The sequence below is a fragment of the Chrysochloris asiatica genome, unplaced genomic scaffold (genome assembly GCF_000296735.1).
Source record: "Chrysochloris asiatica unplaced genomic scaffold, ChrAsi1.0 scaffold00290, whole genome shotgun sequence".
In the NCBI taxonomy this organism is placed as follows: Eukaryota; Metazoa; Chordata; class Mammalia; order Afrosoricida; family Chrysochloridae; genus Chrysochloris; species Chrysochloris asiatica.
This window is the reverse complement of record NW_006408808.1, coordinates 446,362-469,406: the sequence shown is the minus strand read 5'-3', so window position 1 is coordinate 469,406 and position 23,045 is coordinate 446,362. Positions and strand designations below refer to the sequence as shown.

The window sequence follows — 23,045 nt, the reverse complement described above, 5'->3', positions numbered from 1 at the left end:
TTGCTTGTAACTGTCCAGATGGACAACATAGAAATCGTTTGAGGAAAGAACATGGCCTTTTGTTTTGAAATCAAGGAATAAGGTTTCAACTGCTAGATGTTCTCTTTTGACAGATTTTCCCTGGAATCATATGCAGATGAAGAGGTGAGCTAGAATCAGAGGGGGCAAAAAGACACACATTCCCACAATCAATATGCATGGTCTTATAGGAATCATCAAATATAGAGCTGCCACCCACCTTAATGGAAATAGGAGACTAAGGACCACCCATCAAAAATGCTTCCTTGATAGTTGAGCATCTAATATTGACCAGGCATGGACCCAGGGATTCACATCCATTTTACCTGGAAACATGTCTCAGCTGTCTCAAGTGCTAACCTGTATTGAGCTCATCGAAAACATGTTTCCATGACTAGATTGTAGTTCCATTTTGGAAAAAGAAAGTCATCCAGTATATAACAGATAACAGTAACAACAAATTCCACTGACAGGGTCATCTCTTAGGAAGCTGAGATACTAGAGACTTTTTTTGGTTTTGTTTTAATGGATTCGTTTGAATCTGTTCTATAACCTTGGGCCCTAAGTGCTCTGTTGCCCGTTGTGTTCTAGTTCTTCTCTGTGGTATGGAGCTAAGTTATTAAATGAAGAGCAGACGTCTTAAGAGAGTTTGGGTTTTCACTGATGTTCAGGGTTCACCCATGTGTCACAGGACAGGGCTCAGGACATGCTTCCTACATACTGTCAACCTGTATGTCCCCAGAAGTGAATATTGAAAGCAACCAAGAGAAAAGGGAGTCTGGCACACTGCCTGGTGGGGGAGAGGAGAGGGGGAGTGGTCTACTTATTCATCCTTAGTCATTTTATTCCATTCCACCGCTATTTACCAAGCCCCTATTGTATTCAAAGCCCTGGGTACAGATGAGGAAGGCGGATTCTTCCTTCCTGTACTGTGTGTAGCCCAGTAGGAAGGGTGAGACTGGCTGCCTTGAATTGTACCCCACCAGGCATAGTTCACAGGATAGAAGGGAACCCATATGCTTCATGGAAGTGACAAAGGGAAGGGCCGTTAGCAGGGACATTTCAGACTAAGGGAGTCACCTATGAATTTGGGTGGTAGAAGAACAGCTCCTTCCTCTTTGTATTCATCGATCAGCTGTCTCAGTTTGCTTACCGATTGAGAGGATTCCCTGGAACTTGGGACTTTCCGTGTCAAACTGGGAAAGTCCTGGGTAAACTGGGATGAGATGCTCACCCTAATGCTAAGTCTGAACCCACTGGCTGTGAGGCAGTCAACTGAATGCTGTAAATTCTGCTTGTCATTATTTCATAAAGGAGCTTGAAAACCATTTGAACGAATATTTATTGAGCTCCTGCTGTGTGTCAGAACCCCGGTATGGTGCCATAGGATAAGTACTCAGCCATAAGGTCGGTTTGAACTGCAAAGTCAGTGGCTCGAACTCACCAGCCGCTCCTTGGAAACCCAACACAGGGTCAGTATGAGTCGGGACTAACTCCACGGCACTGAACAACAACAACTGTGTGCCAGGGTACACTGTCCTAGATGTCTCATACCCACACTGTCATGGAATCCTCACACCCCTTGGTCAGTAAATCCTGCCCTCTACCTAAAATGTGCCTCACTTTTAGAAACAAATGCAGCATTTTGGAAACCCCTAGATGCCATACGTGTACTGAACTGCTTTAATGTTTCTCTTGTTCCTTGAAAAGGCACCGCTGAATTAATGGTGATATTAGCATCATGGACCTCTCAGAGGCAAATAAATACTTGTCAGTGCCCTTCCACTTACAGAACGGAGCCCTGGGATACAAGTGTTAACACGCTCAGCTGTTAGATTGGCTGTTTGAAGCCACCTAGTAACTCCATGCGAGAAAGATCTGGAGATCTGCTCTCATGAAGATTAGATTCTCCTAAAAAGCCCTCTGTCACGTGAGGTCACTTAGAGTCCACATCCAAGCAGCAGGACCTAACAGCTGTAACCACTTACAAATGAGGAAGCTCAGGTTGAGACGGACTTACTCAAGGACAGTGGTTAATAATGGGCACAACTCAGGATCCGAACCCAGTCTGTATGCCGTTTTAGGCTCTTCCGACAGTTTCTGCCCCAGGTGGCTCAGTGGGGTCGTAGACCTCTGGGTTGAAACTTGGACTTGCAGCCCCTGGCCCTGTCTGCCATGACATACTCTGTTCTGAGCAATCCTGGTGGAAGGGCAGGTACTCAGTTACTCTGGCCTCAGTCTGTGTTCTCTAAATCATCTATATTGGGAACTGTGGCCCTAAGAAACTGCCGTGGGGAGGTCAGCTCTCAAGTTTCAGTAGCTGAGGGAGCCATTCATCCTAACACAGATCACTTGTTGTGTGGATTTGACATACGATCACTCTACCATCAGCTGTGCTGTGTGTAATCACACATGCTTCTTAGACGATCACGAGTGTACAGACAGTCCTCATGTTATGAGAGTTAACTTAACTTACAACCTGGAGCTTTGAACCAACCCCTGTAAAGCCTGTTATATTAAAAAAATGTGTGTGTACGTAAACAAACACAACACTGCCATCCAGTCAGTTTCAACTCCATAGTCTCCTAGTGACCGCATAAGATAGCGTGTAACTACCCCATAGCATTTCTAAGATGAAATCTTTATGGGAGCAGAGACAGCCTTATCTCTGGCTGGTGAGTTTGAACCACTGACCTTGGAATTAGCAGCCCAGTGCTTACTCCATGGCTCCTTGAGGTACATGCAATGATTCCTAATAACATACAGACACTATTTTGAAACAAAAGCATTAGTATTATTACTGTATTGTTATGCTAAACCTGGTATAATATATTTAGAAGTGTTTAGCACTTTGTATGCATAGAAGGGTAAACTGTATACTGTGTACTAAGACAAACATTTCATTAACTTACGAACTCACACCTAACTTCTATGTTGTTGTTGTTATGTGCCGCGGAGTCTGTTCCGACTCATGGCGACCCTGTACAGGGTTTCCGAGGCTGTAAATCTTTACGGGAGCAGAAAGCCTCATGTTTCTCCCGCAGAACAGCTGGTAGTTTCGAACTGCTGCTGACCGTGAGATGAGCAGCCCAATTTGTAACCACTTCCTATGTACTACATGCATATTCGACTCAAAGACAGACTTAGGCACAGAACTTGTTCGTATCTGAGGAAAAGTTTCCTATGAAAGCATGGCAGCTTCGTGGCTCTGCAGCTCTGTGGCTAGGGCCAAGAAAAAGAAGAGAAAGTCTCCGGATTTCTCACGCCACGTCCTCCTTTGAAAACTAAGACACTTATTTTTCATAATTTAAAATCCTGCTTAACTCTGGGAGCATTAGAATTCCTAGACTATGACTGAGTATTAGTGTGCGTCTGTTTTAAATGTCAAGAGAGTCTTTAATAATAACATTCAAGGAATGTTAAGATGGTGACAGAGGGAAAATAGGGCAAGTCTTCCATTGGGGTGAAATGAGCCATATGTTGCCCAACACCTGAGTGTTGTAGAAGGATTTAAAGAAATCCTTTAAAAGTTGTGAAGGCATATGAATTACCGTAGTTTGACCAAATGCGTTCCGTTTAACTGTTTGGTGTCTATTCCATTTTGTAGATGAGTTCCAGTCCTCTTCTTTCCGAGTGCTGCTGTCTTCCTCTTCTTGTTTTATCCTTTTTTTTTTGATCCTATTTTCTTTGGAGACTTGTGTAACTGAATACATTTTGCCTAAATCAGCTCACCTGTTTGGATTCCCTTAGTATAGGAGCCACTGAGAAGACCGATATGGCCGCTGTTTAGCACATGCTCCATGGGTGCTACGGAATCAAGTCAATCAAACCTAACCTGAGTTCCAAGAGTCACTTGAGATACTCAGAAATCCTACTTTTGGAGTGTTTGGCTCTACAATTGAAAGCCCGTCAGCTAAATTGGGGTTGTTGCCACTGTATGGGATTGATCCCGACATGCTTGTTTATCAGCTGGTGATGGGTAAAAATACACACCTCCACCTCTTCCATGAGGTTCCCCATCTGTATAGGGCCCCACAGGACTATGATGTGACTTAGCATCCCATGTGGTTCTTTGGATTGGGAAAATCAAACATAACCCAGATTCTAGTCTAATTGCAGCCATCCTCTTTGTGAGCCCGTTTTCCTAGTTATAAACGCAAAAGTTATAAATAGGACTGCCACCATGACCACCAGTTGCCACTGAGTTTGTTTCCACTCAGGGTGACCCCATGTGGGTCAGTATAGAGCTCTTCTCCCTGCGGTTTCAGTGACTGATCTTTTCAGAAGCAAACCAACAGGTTATATTTCCAAAGTGCCTGCACCTCGCAGCCTGTTGGTTAGCAGACAGTACGGCAACAGTTTGCACCAGCTAGGGACTCTCAAGTTGAAATGGCCACAACAACTTTTGCTTCAGTGAAATCAAATGAGTGCCCTGGCCCCTTCTTCTAGTGTCTCTCCACTAAGTCCCCACTAGCGTTTTTACACATACAGACCCTTTCGTTCATTTCATCAGGATTGTTTCCCATGAGTGAGAACTGCCAAATTGGCCTTAAAATGATTAGTCTTCCTGACACCGTAGGAAATGATTATGTGAAATGGACCCAACACCGTGTTCTCTTTTCTCTGATAAAAGAATGAGTTTAATCTCCTGAGTTTGTATCTTCGAAGATGTTCAAGGAAGCTCTTAGCCTTAGGCACTTTTCAGTAGGTCCAGAGCAATGCACACGTTCCAGTCTTACAGCCAGGACTATCTGAAACCTAATTTGAGGCCATGGTTAATAAAAGGGGGGATGGTCTATATCAGCCAAGGGGGGAAAGCATTTTCCCAGGATGAAAGGAATGAGACCCACAGAGATAAATCTATAGGAAACGGGCGCCATCTTCCCTCTCCTTTCTGTTTTCATTCTTTAAACTATCAAAATGATGTTTCTGCCCAGTTAGCCCAGCTGCAAACTCCATCGAACTCCCGTTATGGTGATCCCCATATCAAACAGGATAATTCAGCTAATGGAAGTCTAGATGAAGTAGACTGTGATTGAACTTTTCTTAGTTCTGAATGTTCATGAAGCACTAGATGCCATGCTAAGCTTAGGTGCGAGAGCACCTCTGTGAGGGTTAAAAACAGTCGTTTTTTGAGAGGATTGTTAGCCTTTATTTAGAAGCTAAATAACTTCAAAAGGTTCCACAGAATGCCCAGTGTCAGGAAAGGCGGAATTTGAACTCAAGTGTGATGTGTTTCTAAGGAATTTAGTGGCACAACAGTTAAGCACCCCGCTGGTAACCGAGAGGTGGTGGTTTCAGCGCACTCCATAGCTCTGAGAAAGAAAGACCTGGTGATCAGCTCATGTAAGGAGGGATTATAGCCTAGAAAGCTCCATGAGGCAGCTCTACTCTATCATGTGGGTCATTGCAAGTCAAAATTGGCATGAGGGCACCTGACAGCCACAAAACAGTATGTTTCTAGTACCCACTCCTTGCCTGGGTTACTCATCCATCGTTTGGCAGAAATGGAGAACAGATAAATGCAGTGACTAGAACACACCAGACACTGCACCTGCAGCTCACCCACATTTCCATTCCCTGCCCACCAGGAACGTTTTCAGAAAGTAATTCAATTAGTCTCTCACAGCATCCGTTTTGATCTTAAGACTTGGACAACCAAGATTTCCAGGTAACCTTTGCAGTGACTTCCTCAGCTTCGTGTTTTTTTTTTTTTTTTTTTTTGTGGTTTTCATAGGATTTCACAGTTTATGAGGCTATATTGCAAACGTGCTTGCTACTACTGAGCGTTGGGAGCTCACAGTATAATAATGAAAGGACGCCATGAAAGTTGACAGGGCTGGTGAGTTCATGGAATGGCGGCATAAAATGTAATAAAGAGTCAGAAAGCTTTTTGAAGGATTATTATTATATTTATGAAGGATTATTATAAACACAAGTCAGTCATTGAAGAGGAACCTATGTGGTTTCAATAGGTGCGAATGTTTAAGCCTTTTTGCTATGAAAACAACAACAAAATGTATTTGTGACTGGGTTTAATTGTTTAGACATTTTATGTTAGAGGTATAATTGACAATAGTAATCCCAGACTCATAAGATAGTATACATTACTTTGGACTAACCAAACAAAGCCAAAAACTTGTCTTTTTGTCTTTTTTTTTTCTTCTTGTCACCTTGGTCGTCTTTTAGATGATGGTGAAATTGAATCTAAGCACAGAATAAGGAACCTGGATCAATTTCAGAACGTTTGATGAATCAAAGTTAATATCCCAATAGGAAAATACAGACAATGTTCCCTGTTCTAGTTACCTCCGGGGTTATCTTGCACATGACTTGGTGTACAACTTCCAAGTGTGTGTTCGCAACACAGTGCTATTGCCTTTGAGAAGTAAAAGCTTAGCCTTTAGGCTAAATGTGAAGGAGATCTCGGCTTCTTTTGAAATTGGGGATTCAGTTTTTTTCTTCCAAGTTGTCTTTCGTAATGGCCACTGCCACAGTATTTACCCCCAAAGTAGTTCACATTTAATGTTCGGTAAATACCATTTCTTGTTCCTTTTGTCTGTAATGTTCAGCATGGCAGACACGTCTGATTTTTAAAGAATGGCTTATATCCCTTAATTTTTTTCTACTCTATAATAAGTTGAAACCAAGCTTTAAAAAGACAATCTTAAATGTATTTTAGTTTTAACACCTCAAAATTTAGAACACTTACTTGGAAGACAGAAAGTGTAGAAAAATGCCGTTCCTCACACTTTAATTGTTTTCACTGAGCCACTTTGGAAGCCTAAATTCCTTTAGCATTGTGTGTGCAGAGCATCTTCAGTTCTGGTGTTCAATAACTTTCAGAGGATGAATAACATAAAGTGGCTCCTAATATGGTATCATTTTCATTTCCTGTTTGTTGAAAGATAAATGCTAGCATGTAAGGCTTTTTTTTTTTTTTTTAATTTATTCTCCCTAAACCAGAAGAGAATAAAAAGGAAAAAAAAAAAAAAAATCAAATTTTTGTGATATGGGTCAAGACTAAGTCACCCAGCTAGGATAAGAGAAAGTTTTTTTTCTACTCTGTACCTCTTTTTCCCTTTCTCCCATCATGTCTGCCCAACCCCCCTGCCCCTGACCCCTCTCCCTGTCCCCTAAGAGAACAACTTTTTTCAAATGTGAGTCTGTCTTAAGTTTTATTCGGGGCTAATTTTAGATTAATAAAAACTCTGTTTATTGGGTTTTGTATTGTTTTAAGGATTTAAGGTAATATGACATAGAAGGAATGAGCCCTTCGCTGATTCTGAAGAATCATTTTGAAACAGTGGCCTGGAACTTAACTGACATTATTGAGTGCTCTGTCTCTGTCATTCTCTCTCATCTCTCCGACATTTCTGTAATGTATACCTTGATATTTTTGTGACGGTATAGTCTCCCATTTCTTTTATATAAGTCATCATTTTATATCCCCTTTGCCCAGCTGTTTCAAACTATTCAAAATAACCACAATAATCCAAGGCAAATATGAAACGAAATAAATAAAAGTGGCATCTGAAAAGTCATATTTGACGTTCTGTTGTTTACATGTGGTTAGAAAACTCACGTGCTGTCAGAAGACGGTTTTTGCTAAGGGGAGACCAGCACTTAGTAAGCACTCAAATATTATTCTTTGTACATGTGACAATGGAAACCTGTCTACACTTGTAGTCTTGCTCCTTCCTTGCTAGTAGCATTTACTGGCACAGGTAATCTGTGCCTACCTGCTAAGAAAGATGAAGTTAATTTTGCATAAGCAGATCCATGTATCTGTGAGTTTCTCCACAACCACAACAGATGTGTTTATGAGTTTTCGCCCCCTAGCTCATTTTCCTGGGGCTTCCTCGTGACTAAGGTTGGTTAATAGGCATGATTCACATTTGTTTTTTAGCTGTGTGTGTTGTTACATAGGTCTCCTTGGTGCCAGTTGGTCTAGAACTTCCCAGTTAAAGGCTAATGTGTTTGCTGTTGGGAAATCTCACACTGACGCTTCTGGTTACCTGGTGTCTTCTTTGGTCTAGTACTGCTCTAGCACAAGTACCTACCACATGTAACAGCAGACAGAACTTGAGTATTTCACAGTTTAGGAGGCTAGAAGACCGAATTCCCAGTCCCTCTAGAGGAGAGCTTGTTGTCTCTGTGTGTCAGCTCTGGAGGGAGAGGGCCTTGTGTCTTCTGCTTCCTGCTCCCATCCATCTTGGCTCTCGCTGACCCCATCTCTGCTTGTCAGTTTGTTGGTTTCTTCTTTTTTATATCTCAAGAGAACAACTCAAAATACGTTGAACACAGAATGTGAATCCTGCTTCTTCCGTAACAAAGACCACCCTTTTCTAGATGGGCTTTTAACCACAGACATAGAGGTTAGGGTATATAACATGCATTTTGAGGAGACACAACTGGATTTATAACACTTGGGGTTTTGCAATGGTCATATCGCTTTTCAAAACAATTAAGCAATGAAAATGATTTTGTCATGTACAGTCCTGCTGTAGTCTCACTTGGAGCACTGTTCTTTTGGATGTAAAATACCCAAGGCATTTGTATTCAGAGACGTTAACAAGTATTTTCTTCTCCCTCATAGCTTGCAAAAGACAAGGAGCGCCTGCAAGCTATGATGACCCATCTGCATGTGAAGTCAACAGAACCCAAAGCTGCCCCTCAGCCTGTAAGTACTGATGCACCCCCGCCACATGGCAAGACAAACAGAACAACCCTCAGTGTACCTTCTTGTCTGCTTCCCCACCCACGCCTACTGTGGTAGATTTGAGCGTTGAATATTTGAAGTTCAGTCCGTTTCTGGTTACCTTTTCCAGGGAAGGCACTGTGGTATGTATTTTGAAAGATAACCAGGATGTTTCAGATCTGATTCCTGCCCAAAGGCCCAATCCACTCTTCTTTCGTTCAGAATGATTGGTGCTAAATTAAGGTACTAACGTAACCCAGAAAGGAGCTCTGGTAGCGTAGTGGTTACGAATCGGGCTGCGAACCTTAAGGTCAGCGGTTCGAAACTACCAGCCGCTCCGCAGGAGAAAGATGAGGCATTCTACTCCCGTAAAGATTTACACCCTCGGAAACCCTGTACAGGGTCGCTATGGGTCGGAACCGACTCGACAGCACAGAACAACAACAACAACAACGATGTAACCCAGAAGTTCTTTGAAAAGGAGAAAATCTGTTTAAATCGTGGGAACTTGGAGAAGGCGGGCAGAAGTAAGAGGCGTGTCAGCCTGGCTAAACTAATGATAGCAGTGTTTGAGAAAAGGTGGGAGGTGGTCTGTTCTAGCTGTAGCAAAGGAAGGGGATGGGAAATACACTAGCCAGTAGTCAGTTGCTGACAAGTTGATTTTGACTCGTGGTGACCCCATGTACGTCAGAGCTGAGCTACGATGTAGGATTTTCAGTGGCTGCATTTTGAGAAGTAAATTGCCAGCCAGGCGCCTCTGGGTAAACTAGCCTTCTGGGTAGCAGTCAAGTGTGTTAACCCTTTGCCACACCCAAGGACTCTATTGTAAGAATAGTTAGGGGCTGAATTATAGCGAACCTGTCATAGTTACTAAGAAGTTTGAGGTAAAAATTGTTCCTTAATAGTAGAGGACCAAACACGGTACACTGAGATTAGGTGGCCGTTTTGCAGATCTCTTGTTTTTTTGTTGTTTTCCTTTGATTTGACCTTGACCATGCAAACAGATGGCAATGACATCCAAGCAGAAGGATGGTATCTAGGCCCCAAATCCTATCTTGGATCTCTTTCCTGGTTACTATTTGATCTCTTTATAACAGTTGTATTTCTCCTATAGTTGTATTTCTAAAATTCCCCTAGCAGCTTCAACAGATGATTCAAAATGGAGAAGAGTGCCTTGCTTCTTGATTTTAAGATTTGTAAAATTTAAAGGTACACTGCTTTTATTTGATTTTGCTAGGAGTCACTGTGTGAAAATTAATTGAGCGTTGACAATCTATAGTTAGTACCAGCAATTTTAATCAATATGCAATGATGCAGCATAATGGCAAAGTATTGGTTTATCTGTTTTGACTGATTTTTTTCTATAAATAAAGCAAACATACACCCATATATGTATGATTTATGGTGATAGAAATAAAACGGAGTCAGACTATTAACCCAGCAAATATGGTAGCCTGCCAAGATGCAGTTGGCAGACAAAATTAATGTCTGAAACAGAACACATTACTGAGATATAGGACATAAAATCATTAAACACTTCGCGCATCCATTTTTACTAGGAACGAGTCCTTAGTTTCCATGTATTTTACAGCAGATGGCTGCAGGACTCGATGTGTGGGCTACTAAAAAGGAAAGATGAAAAGAACTAGGCTACTCGGTGTTGTGGAATTAGTAGTCAGCTCTACTGTTTGTATCATCCTTTCCTTTTCAGGAGGATTCTGGGAGTGACACAAACCTAGCTAAGCATATTGGTGAGACTTCTGAAATGCCTTTGGCTGGCCTGCCCCATGGGCATCACCAGTTGCCATGGGCTCCAATCTCCGTGAAATCCTCTGAAAGTCTTCATTTGGCTTTACTTTGCAGGGCAGGCATTTCCCTGGGATGATGTCTTTGAGTCTTCAGACAGAGAAAGGGAGAAAGTGAGGTTATCTCCTAGTTTCTCCATGAACTAAAGATAACAGTGATAGAATCATGTTGGGAGTCTGCAATCTAAGGGTGAACATGCTTTTAATCATGGGCCTCCTTAGGAGGAAGAGGCATAAAACTAAAGACAAGCCATTGCAATGCCCCATGGGGTACTGTGTGAGTGATAGGGCTCGGTGTTGGCAAGCAGCACCATGTATGTAAGCCTCCATGGTCCATTGGGAATCTCCATGAGGACCAGTGTTAAGCATCCAATAAACAGGAGAAAGAAGCAGTAGGGGGCATGAACAGGGAAGGAAGGGTTTGGCTTGATTAAAGTGTTTTACATTCTAGAAAATTATAACTTGGAAGGGGACCTCCTACTAAATTTATTTTTAACTGCTCTATTGAAAATACTGTACCACTAGTCAACATTATCTCTTAGTAGCTCAGCACAGTATTTCTTTATTAAAAGAAATAGGCACGAATATTTTTGACTGAAAAATTAATAGCTTTTGAATTGATACACAGCAGGTTTTCTTTTGCAAAGAAGTCCAATATCGCCGCACAGCACTTTTATAACCGTTTATTTAGAGTCCAAGTCAAACCTTTGACAGCTAGAGCAGCGCGACAAGCCAATATAAAGAACCCCAAGATGTAAACCAACAATAAGCCGTCTGTGTGAGCTTTGCCATTGTCAAATACATAGATTGTTTGGATTAGTTTATGTAAATGTACTGTTGTATTACCCTTTGGAGAGGAAAAAAAAGATCACATTTGTGTATGAAAAGTGGTTCCCTTCACAGGCAGCATTATAAATTCCTGATCCTTTAACTTACATGTAAGAAGTAAAAATCGGTGCCTGACAAGCAGATATTGTGTGACACTGTTGTCGGAGGGAACCTGCCTTCTTCTCATTTATTGGAAAATAGAAAATTTTATTATAGATACCATCTTACAAATCAGGAATTATTAAAATTTGTGGAGGTGAGGCATTTGGAAATTAATTACAAAAGTTAAATGTGGAGTTATTTGCATCTATTTTTACTTCCTTGGCAAAAAAAAAAAAAAGCAACACATATATACAGCAAAGAAAACCTCCCTGATTCTAAATGCGCCCAGAGATAGCTGGTGGTCGATTCTAATGTTTAGAATATTCCCCGCAGCTTGTAATTAACTTATTTCCCTCTAAGTGGTAGAAAGTATAGCTTGTGTCCAAGTTAGTATCCCTCTGGGGGTCTTTGAAATTCTGGTGTGATGCTGTCGAACCAGAAGTGGACTGTAACAAGGTCAGAAGTTCAAAGCTACCAGCTACTCTCGGAAACCCTATACGGGATCCTTATAAGTAAGAACCGACCCAACAGCATGTAAAACAACAAAGATAGCCTTGCTTTGCAGCAGTTAGTCAGTCACCCAAATCTGACCGGACAGGGGGGCTTTCAGGTTACAATCTTACCAGTAAAGTTACAGGGTTTTTTCTCTCTTCCATGTCTGTTTAAGAGGAGCTTCATGTTTAGTTTTAAATTCTTAGTCACTAAGCGATAAGCTGTTTTTCTGTAAATGTTACTTTTCACTAACTGCCTTTTGGATGTTAAGTTTCATTTGTTTTATCCTACTATCTGACTGGCCCTCATTCCATCGCGTCAAAGAAGGTTGCTAAAGAACTGACTCTTCTTGCGTCAGCTCACAGATGTGTTTTCTGGACTCTATTGTGGGGCCTGCCTTTAAATGCAGAGGGTTGTGAGTGTGTTCATGTAGGACTGCCCCCCAAGATTTTAGATTGGTACCTGCTTTGGGCCCATGCTGCGAAGCATATAGGTCAATTGGAATATGAATTGAAGTTTTATTGCCCGTTGGCTTCTTCCTACAGCATCTCTTTCTGCTTGCCATAATAGATTTTAAACTGAAAACCACCTTTGCTTTCAGAAAGATACCCAAGTCTCAGACTATAGTTTGATTTTGCAAAGAGTGTTTCTGTATTTCATTCTATCCTTGCTCTTCTGCCTGTGCAGTGGGCAGTCCTCAATGAACACATTGACCAGTGCTCTGGAGTCCTGGTGTGGCGCTGTAGGATCAGCGCTCGACTACCAACCATAAGGTTGGCGGTTCAAAGCCACCAGCCACTCCTTGGTAATCCTATTCAAGGTCCCTATGAATTAGAACTGACTCAATTGACTAAACAGACAATGCGGTACATCAGTTGGTGAGAGCGTTGTTGTTAGTCATAGAGTTCGTTCCAACTCAGTAAGACCCCATGTGTTCAGAGTAGAAGTCTTTCCTAGGGTTCTCAAGAAGATCGCCAGGCCTTTCTCTCTCTGCTGGTTGGTGTCAACTGCTAACCTTTCAGCTACTGGACTAAAATGAAAATGTTTCCTTACCAAATACTAACTGAACATGCTAGATCCTGAAGCTAGAGGACAGCCTATCCCTATCATTCTAGTGATTGGAGTTTTGTGGGACAAACCAACTAGCAAAAACAATCCCCGTTTCCCATCCCCACCCCCCACACTCACAGCATTAATCTAGAACCTAGAATGGTGGGGTGTTGGTCAACTTTGAGGGAGCAAAATCTAAAAGCTAAATAGGAAGAACTGTTAAGAAGTCAGTCTGCTTCCATGAGTCTTCCTTGGATTAAAGATGGATCTTTGTGTCTGAGGGAAGGGGGCTGGGAGAGAGAGGTATTTTGCAAGGATCAGTGTTGGAGGAAGAAAAGGAATAGCTAGCATCAGCTAAGACTAGCTTTTTAATTAAGACTGGCTGTGTGTGAGAGTCCACCAGCTCAACTGTAAGGTGTAGTAGTTTACTGCATACAGTGGGAGTGCTTTGTTGAGGTATGTTTATCACGGTCAAAATTTATGATCTTTGGAGTTTTAAAAGATTCTTCTGTTTTCCATAAAAGAGATGCGAAAGAGAGAAAAACTTTCCCAGTGAAAATGATTGATCCTTTTTAGCTCCAAAGTCAGCAAGATCTTTGAAGTAAACACCAGAATGTATTGCTTAGGTGGGGTGGTGGGGAGGGTGGTGGTTAGTGGTTCCGTGTGTACTCCAGGGAGAAATTTCTGTGATGTTTTAGAAGGTGCTGGAGCAGGTAGGGTCAAAACCAGTCATGGCAGTCACATAAAGACGCACATCTGTATTTTGACTTTATTAAGTTGGTAAGGGTTTTTTTTGAAAAGCCTTTTCACATATATCATTATGTCAGGAAAACTGTGTAAATCCTGTTTTATAATACCGAGTACATGAGGAGAGGTACACTTTGCTTTAGGATAGTCCTATGCATCAGAGAAGACTTCTGGTCCCAGAGAGAGACTGCAGACTTTAGGATTTTGGTGGACAGGTAATTACAGTGCAGGTAGCATGTCCTTCGTTGTGAAAATGTTATAAAACATTCACAGGAACTTTGGATGAAATGGACGATTAGGTTTTCCTTTTTACGCATTTTCTTTTACTTTAACCATAGCAGTTAGGACTGGTTTGAAATCATGTTTTTAGCTACAATCAAAACAAAGTGCCCCTCCTCAGGCAGAAATAGGGTCTTTGACCTCTTAAAATAATGTCTGATCGTCTAGAGTGCTCCGGCCTTGTCTCAGAGTTGGTGAAATTATATTAGGCAGTCCTAAAAAGTGAGCCTTGGGCACAACACCCAAAAGCTGTTTTTATGTACTGGTTTTCATTAAGTTCTTCTCTTGACCTCAACACCCATGTTTTGTTTTGTTCTCCCCCCCCCTTTTTTTTTTTTTTTTAAGTCTCACTGCCAGTAACACCCCCTTCTAGGCTAGCTTGTGCTAGCACCGTCTGATTCCGTAACTCTGCCAGCCTGAGACGGTCAAGGAGGCGAAGACTCCAAACAAAAGCCTCTAGCTGCCTCCCACTGTCCTCTTCTCCCCACAGTCGGGTAATAATGTCCCTTTGGCCTCAGAATGGCAGCCTCTGAACGCCAGTGATTCATGTCTAGAGATGACATGCAGTTGAAGCATGTCTTGGGTTCTGCTCTGGCCAGTAAAACCAGCAGCAGAAAAACGAGTTCTGTGAAGATGAAGTCCCGAGGATGCCCTTGTGTCCCTCCTCGGTGTTTTGGTTTCACGTTTGCCTTTTGTTCTCAGAATCTGTTTTTATGTGAGGCAAGAGCGCAAACAAAAACAAAAATGAGTTCTTATGGGAATACTTACAACAAGTCTGTTTCTGTCTGGGGTTTACATCAGCGGTTTGTTTATTTTTTAAAAATGTGTGTGACTCATCTTCCCTAAAAGGGAGAGGAGGTTACTGTTCAAAAACCACAGATTCAGTTTTGTTGCTGTTGTTGAAAGGATGAACTGGGGCATTAGGCAGCTGATAAATTCGTAATCGTTTTGGGTGGATCAGATTTCCACCCAAACTATACTTCTCTAACTGAAGTGGGGGAAAAAGATGATATTTCAAGGCACATTTTTTTTTTTCCCTTAAAAATATTTTCTTAAAAATATAAAATGCTATATAGCAAACTTATGTGACTTAAGAATTCCACTTTGGGCCAGAATCTTAAAGAGACTATCTTTTGCTGAAATCATCCCATGATGGAAACTTGCCATGTAGAAAATAATCAGTGTTACTAACTTTTCTAAACATAGCAACTCTTTAAAATAGAAAATGAATACAATAAGAAAAATAGGGTTTCCATCAGGAAAAGAAACCCTCCCAGCTCAATCCCTTCCTGCTCCATGCCCCGGAAAAAAAAAAAAAAGAGTCTTTTAAAACCTTACTACTATCAGAACCATGAAGCATACATATATGCCTTCATTTTTTAATTGATGATGATGTTAAGATTTAATTGTTTACAATTAAGATGACTATTTCAAGATTACAGCAAAATCCCTACTGTTGCTGATTTACTCTTACATTCTCAAGTCTGTCATTAATTTTTTTGGGGGGTGTGTGTGTGTGTAGTGGGGAGTGAGGGTCCCTTTTCTTCCCAGAGAGATGTGAATTAAGTGAACAGGTTTGGTTAGAGCACAGAAGACTGTTTTGAATCCTTCCTCGTGGTTCCTTCTTATCTCTCCCGTGTGACCTTCTCCCTTGAAAATGGCTTCTCCTTAAGACAAACACGTGATGGTCAAACAAATGTGTAAAAGTTAAGAAACTTGTATAGCATTTGACAAGGTTGACATTTCATTAACTTGTTGGTTCAGCCTTCACATGATTTCATGAGGCCCAGCACCCTCTATTTGGAGAATACACCTTTTCTTCTTTCCCTCACAAACTACAGTCAGGTTTAATTTGGAATCTGGGCTCCTTTGGCAAATTAGCAATTAGAACAATTTTGTGGGAATATGTATATGTGTCATTAGTTTTCCTGCAAATTAATAGCCAGGTGCAGAGGTCAGGCAGAAATTTTCCACTTGACTGCTGCTCCTCTATTGAGACTTGGCACTTGGTTTTGGAATGGCCACAGCTGTTCTCAGCCACACTCTTCCTCTCGGAGAACTGTCTTTTAATTAGTTTACCTCACAGCCATCATTACAAATATTACTGCCTCTCCTCCTCGAAATAAAATTACTGTTTCCACAAAATATCCCGTTGACATCTTGCACCACTGCACATTGATGGTGGGGTCACTTGAATGCAGCATTTAATCATTAGATCACCTCCATACGCATCTCCTAATTAGAGTCCTTACAATACATTTTTATCTGGTAATTAGCTGAGATTGGCTGCTTCCTCTGTGGCTTATTAAAGACAGCCCAGCAGTGGGTGTGAATCACGGTGTCGTTTGTCAAGCCTGGTAAGCCCCTCTCTCTGCTTTCTGGCTCCGTGCTTCATTTCCAGTTGCTACCTATGTTCAGAAGCCTCTGGAAATATTACCTGGTTCTCTGTCTTCGTGGGTCGTGCTCACCTGGAGGGATTTTCTTTTCACGGTAGCTTTTTTTTTTTTTTTTGGTAGGACAGTCCAAATGCTAACTCTCTCTAAGGTACAATCGTCATATTCTGTTTGTATCTGGTGACATCACGTTGCCGTGTTACATGGCTTGGCTACTATTCTTACGTGACAGTGTCTGAGTAGATGGTCTAACAGTGCGAGTTTTGATTTGGGGCAGGTGGAGTGAAAACCTGGTGGGTTTAGTGAGGTTTTTGTCACAAAACTGGGACTTAGCATGCATAGTTCTTCAGGACGTTTGTCTTTATAATAATGATACTCATTTTTGGTTTTCAGAAAGCCAAGGCCGTTAAGTTGAGGTCATTGTCCTCAAGGTGGCTTAAAGATTGCTGTGCCCCGTGTGTGCATGCTACGGTTAGCACTTGGAGAACAATAGTTGGCGGACTTGATTCCATGTTTTTTCACCTCAGTGTCATGTGCCGTATATTTGATCATGAGATAATTCTTGTATCACGTTCTTAAGCAGGCATAAAAGCTCTTTCGCTGAATTCTTTCCAAAAATGACCAGATAAGAAAATGAAACTAGTGTTTATTTTTCCAGCCACTGGGCATATGAAGATGATTCTACAAAGATTTTTAAACCACACAAGTGTGTATTTGACGTTGGGTTCAAGTTGTGAATATGGACACGTTCTTGCATCTCTTTGTAAAAATATCTGTAAAGTTAGTTATTAGTGGTGGTCTGAGAATTAAATGAGGCAGGTGGTTTGAAGCATGATTTTTACAAATGGCATTCACAGCTGTCCAAAGCGTTTGGATGGCCTCTTAGCTAAGTCTCATCAGAAAGCCGTTTATTTATGAGTTATGACCCCTATGTGCACAACTTTCCTTGACCTTTTGCTTGGGCTGATACTTGTACATACTGCCCCTGAACTTGGTCAGTAATTAAGATCCAGAGATCCAAAGCAACGAAGAGGTCAGTGCCCCAACCCTTTGCCCTTGGCTTCTCCACTCGGATCCTCTCCAGGGCTGCCAACCTGAGTTTGCACTTAGTTTGCAAATATATATGCCATGAAGTCAGATCTCCACCACTGTTGAGAAAGCAGCTCATAACCTCTCTTGAAGGGGGATTTGTAAGAGCCTTGTCATTTCCATAATTTGCCATTTCCAGGCATTGCTGGTGTCTCTTGTCTGCTGAGCCAACATTTCCAGCTGATGATAAAAAGGAAAACCTGACTAACAGTTCTCAACCCAGCATTACTTTCCAGTACCATATATCACATTTTTCCACAATAGTTTTTCAAATCCCTTCTTGATCCTCATTGTTTTGATGTTGTTGTTTTGTATGGAATGCTCTTAAACATATTAGGCTCCTCGTGGCCTTGTTCCGTACTAAAGAATGAGTAAAGGTTGAGTCTTTTCAACAAATCAAACCTCTTTTCATATGTTCTTTGATTATGATCACAAGGCAGTGTCATTTTTAATAGCTTCCATAAATAATGCCTTGTACTTAAAACTAGAGAAATTGTGAAATAGATTTATCATGTTAAGTAATTTGAAATCAGGTCTGAGAAAAGTCACCACCACCACCAACAAAACCTCCTTTGTGAAGTTTCTTGGATTTCAACATGACTGTGGATCTCAATAGCAACTTGCGTATAAATTGAAAACAACCAAGTTCTTTAAAATAGTTTTTCTGTACCAACAGTTTTTGAAAATGGGGACAAGTCTATTGATAAGAATAAGAGTTCAACACAAATGAAAGAGTAGCTAACTGGCTAGACAGGAAAGATAGGTATGTAGATGGAGACAAACAGTACTCCTTCGTTTTCCTTTCTACTACTTCAAATATATACATACAGTTTACTTCCTTACCTGGTGTGGGCTGCAAGATCAGTACTAGACTGTGAACCACAAGGTCGTCAGCAGTTCAAACCCACCAGCTGCTCCTCAGAAACCCTACACGGGGTGGTTTTGAGTCAAAACCAAACTGACTCGACAACACTTAACACTAATGGCAACCACATACATTAGAGTATTGTATCATATTACTGAATACCGAAAACTGAAGAAGAAAAAAATCAGACAGTTCCAAATTTCTCATGCGTAGTGGTTACGAATCAGGCTGCGAACCTTAAGGTCAGCAGTTTGAAACTGCCAGCTGCTCTGCGGGAGAAAGATGAGGCTTTCTGCTCCCGAAGAGATTTACAGCCTTGGAAAACCCTGTTACAGGGTCGCTATGGGTCAGAGCCGACTCGACAGCACTTAACAACATATTCTTTTACAATTAATGAATTCGAATCCAGTATTTAAATATCACAAGAATTCACTAATAATAGTTGCTCGGTTGTGATAACACATCATTACAGAAAGTTCTGTCTGACAGGCTAGATGTATTACAACTGATGTTTCCTAAAGCATGTGATTCCACTGGTACTCCAAGAACTTCATCTCCGTCTCTGAGGTTTATAAGGCACATTGGGCAGTTGAAGACAGTGAGGAGCTGTGACTAAAGACCTATGTGTTGACCAAGAATTTTCAAGCTCATTTAGCGAGGTAACCCCATTTTGTGTCTGTAAACACCTACTTAATGTGCCTCTACCAAAGGCAGGAGATGATTAGTGCAAGAAGTGTTTCATTCTAATACGAAATATCTTGTTTTTACATGGAAGTTCATCTTGTATTTCACTTGATTACAAATGTATCTGAGCCCTTGGGTGTGGTACAAGTGGAGTACCACCGTTCGCTGCTACTCGAAAGATTGGAGGCAGTTCAAGCCCATCTAGAGGCATTTCCACAGAGAAGCCTGTGGCAGTGTGTTTGTGAGAACCCCATGTAGTGGACAGTTCTACAGACATCCAAGGGGCTACCATGAGCCCACTCGCCAGCAGCTGGTCACGGTGGATAAATGTAGCCACTTCTGGACGTAAAGCTAAGCAGACATCCCTTGTAGTATTCTGGCTTTATTTCAGATGCCTTTTTGGTTGCTCTGTGTCTCTGAAGGTGGGCTTAGATGTCATTGTTCTTGTCCTCACAGCTGAACCTGGTATCAAGTGTCACGCTCTCCAAGTCCACATCGGAGGCTTCTCCACAGAGCTTACCTCATACTCCAACGACCCCCACGACCCCCATCACTCCTGTCACCCAAGGCCCCTCTGTCATCACCACCACCAGCATGCACACGGTGGGACCCATCCGCAGGCGGTACTCGGACAAATACAATGTGCCCATTTCTTCAGGTAGATATCCATTTCAGTGTTGCCTCGGGCCAAATTAAAAGACCCAAGTCTTGTAGACCAGCATCTTTTTCAGAAGCGTTCATTAATAGGACAATGATTCTTATTTAGCAGATATTGCGCAGAACCAAGAGTTTTATAAGAACGCAGAAGTTAGACCACCATTTACATATGCATCTTTAATTAGGCAGGTAAGTAAATTCTATCCAAAGGCGTGCGTATATGGGGATGTGTTATATTGATGAAGCAGATTTAAAATCATTTAGTATGCAAGCATGCTCAAACCTTTTCTATAAGGTTTTTTAAAACTGCAATATATAACATAATTGCTTTTGATTAAGTATTACAATACGATGTGATTATTAGGAAATTCATTTCACACAACAGTGAAAATGAGCCTGTTTAAAGATGGCAAGTCAATTATCACAGGCTACAGTAATCTCTGATCCCTAGAATTAATCTGAGCTCTAAATAATTACTGAGCTTTAATCAGCTAGTGAAATGTTTTGCATTTCTCTTTGATTCTGCTTTGTGAATGCCTAATAAATTAATATTTCTGTACGGAAACAGAAATAAAAACTCAAAACAATTAGATAATTCCATTTTGAATTTTGCTACTGAACTCTTAAATACAATCATTCATCTTAAGATCGTTTTTTAAAACCTTTCTTAGGATCTAGCTCTGAAATCACTGTCATTTCATATTTTTAAGACGCGGTGTGGTGACAATTCTGCCGATTTGGTCATAAATGATCTTCTTCTGTTATAACTGTTTGCGTCTCACAGGCCATTCTGGAATCTCCAGAAAAGCAGCTAACACTAAACGAAATTTATAACTGGTTCACACGAATGTTTGCTTACTTCCGGCGCAATGCTGCCACGTGGAAGGTAAGTTCTCTCTGAGGCCTGTTTATGTAGAACAGAATTTGTTTTTGATATGATACTGTGGTTATACCTTCATGGAGTCACATTTATATTGTTTTGATAACACTCAACTGTAGGAATATTTAATTGAGGCAGTGGTAGTAATGTCACCGAAATGTGCCTGTGAAACTGCCATTCCATTGGGATCAGACAGGCCAGCCAGTCAAACCGGCTCTCGCTCTGGTCAGAGTTTGTAGGGACTAGGAGATGACACCACTGTCCAGATGTTGAGGTTATCCTACCACTTGCACTGAACTCATTCTTTTGGTAGGTCTGTTAGCGCAGCCAGTATTCTCAGAAATGCATGATTAACTTGCTCTTATAGCAGACGGGTCTTGGAAAAATAATCAAACTTGACACTTTTCTTCATTGGCTGGAGAAGAGCCTGTGGACCCATTTTGTGGAGAATTTTAGCTGCGCGCTCGAAGAAGTCGTACTTGCATCTGGAAGTTACTAAGGGAGAAACACAATGTGCTATATTCAATGAGTTGTTTTTAGGTTGAGAGATTATCCCTCAGAGAACCATAAATACCCAGGAAGAAAAAAAAAGGAGCTTCCTAATGAGGTTTAATCATTATGACATCATTAATTATAAAACAGATCAAATTCCATAGCTCCATGTTGGATGGCCTCAACGACACCCAGGACCATTCTGAAGCAACTTGCCTAGTTGAACAGTGCTTCACAGACTGTGTTAGTATTTATTGTATTAGAGTTAGCCCTGGCAAGTTGTTGGATTTCCCTTCTTACCACTTATTTTTTGGGTTCCTGGAATTTTTTAAATCTCTACTAATTTACAGGCAGAGTACAACTTCTGAGGATATCATACACGTCATCAGTATTTTAAAAAGGATAGAAGTTTATTATCGGATACAAGGAGAACTTGTTTTTCTTGATAGGAATGCCTTTCTTGTGAATTCCTTAAAGCTTTTATAGGAGGTGAAAAAACCCAGCATTTTGAACATGACCCTAGAATTAACTCGTCAGCTTTGCCAAGTTGTACATGGCCGCTGAGGAGCATGTACGAGGACAATGTTACCCGCTTTTCCCCAGCCTGACTTCAGAGAGAAAAAATACCAAGGTTCTTTAATTAAGAATGCTTTTCCAAAATTCAGAGGCATAAACATAAAGGTGGCATTTTCTTCTTCTTAATATAAGACATCACATTTTAAAACATACAAATAGGAAACTAATAGGATGTTTAAGCTCAAATCTTCAGACATTTCACACTGTAGGTTAAAAAGTGTCATTCATATTTATAAGGGGACTTCAGAACATTTGTGAAAGAGAAATTAAAAAGATAGTAGACATTGGCCATGAGTGTTTTGAATCCCAACCTTGCAATCCCAGCACCCATAAATGAGTATAATTTTGCTTACATGGCCTTGTTGACAACGGTGATCATAGACACAAGATGACAAGGCCAGTTAAAGGTCTGACTGGGATGAGCTTAATCATCGTTTGAAAAAGTCTTGATTTTTAGTTGCTTTATGCTTCGATGTACGTTCTTGGAAACCACAGTACAGGCAGCTCCTCAGGAGGAGGAGGAGTTTTCTGTTTCATTCTAGCCCTCTTGATTCATTTGAAAACCTCAGACAATGCTTGGGATGATGAGAAATGTTGATTTCTTTCCTAGTTATGTCTCCTATCCATATATACTTATACTCTGTTTGGATTTCCCTAAGGAAATTTGCATACGTTGGTTTCTTAACCCCCTTGGTGGTGGACTAGGAAACCATTGCAGACCCTACTTTTTAAAAAGCTTATTTACCAGGCCAGGCTAATTTGTTTGGAGGCAAAGAAATTTGGTCCTCTAACTAAAATGTGAATGTTTGTTGTTTTAAGAGTCATTATGGGTTTTGACAGTCACCTGGGCATGTTTAATGTAGCCCCGTTATGCTACCATCGCTGAAACACTCTTCGGAATTAATGCTGTTGATTCTCCTTGTGAGCAGTCCCCCACGCAGTAATATGTCCCACTGGTGTTGTGGAGTGCCGTCTAGTTAGTTTCTACTCATAGTGACCCTGCATAGGGTTTTCAAGGAGCACATGGTGGGTTTGAACTGCCGACCTTGTAGTTAGCAGTCCAGTGCTCATCCTATAGCGCCACACCGGACTCCAAATTTCCCACTACCTCCTAGTTATTCTGTGTTGGAGAACAGAAGCCACCCTTATTCAACTTGAAACCTCCCCAGTGTCACCCAATGTAAGAAACACCCTCAAGATGGGCCCCCTTTTCAGGATAACTTAGTGAGGGAGTGTTACAGATGGTAGTGTAAAAGGTTTGAGCAAATGCCGCATTACCAAGGTATGTGAGGGGTGATGTGTACATCAACTTCTTGTGCCCCAGTGGAGTGACCTGCTTATTTGGTATTTCAAGAGATATTTTCAGTAAGTGAGACAAATCTATTTG

General features: G+C 41.2%; 1 protein-coding gene across 8 annotated transcripts in view; it reads left to right on the top strand.

Annotated features, from left to right (window-relative positions):
• Nucleotides 1–23,045, top strand: part of FOXP1 (forkhead box P1) — a 519,679-nt gene that overhangs the window by 481,128 nt on the left and 15,506 nt on the right. For 7 of the 8 annotated variants that reach the window (XM_006874620.1, XM_006874625.1, XM_006874621.1 and 4 more), the window contains 4 exons: nt 8,618–8,701; nt 19,510–19,711; nt 19,820–19,899; nt 20,495–20,596. In XM_006874620.1, the coding sequence (XP_006874682.1) occupies nt 8,618–8,701; nt 19,510–19,711; nt 19,820–19,899; nt 20,495–20,596 (468 nt within the window). The remainder of the gene's footprint in view (nt 1–8,617; nt 8,702–19,509; nt 19,712–19,819; nt 19,900–20,494; nt 20,597–23,045) is intronic. The other variant, XM_006874624.1, reaches the window with a different exon arrangement.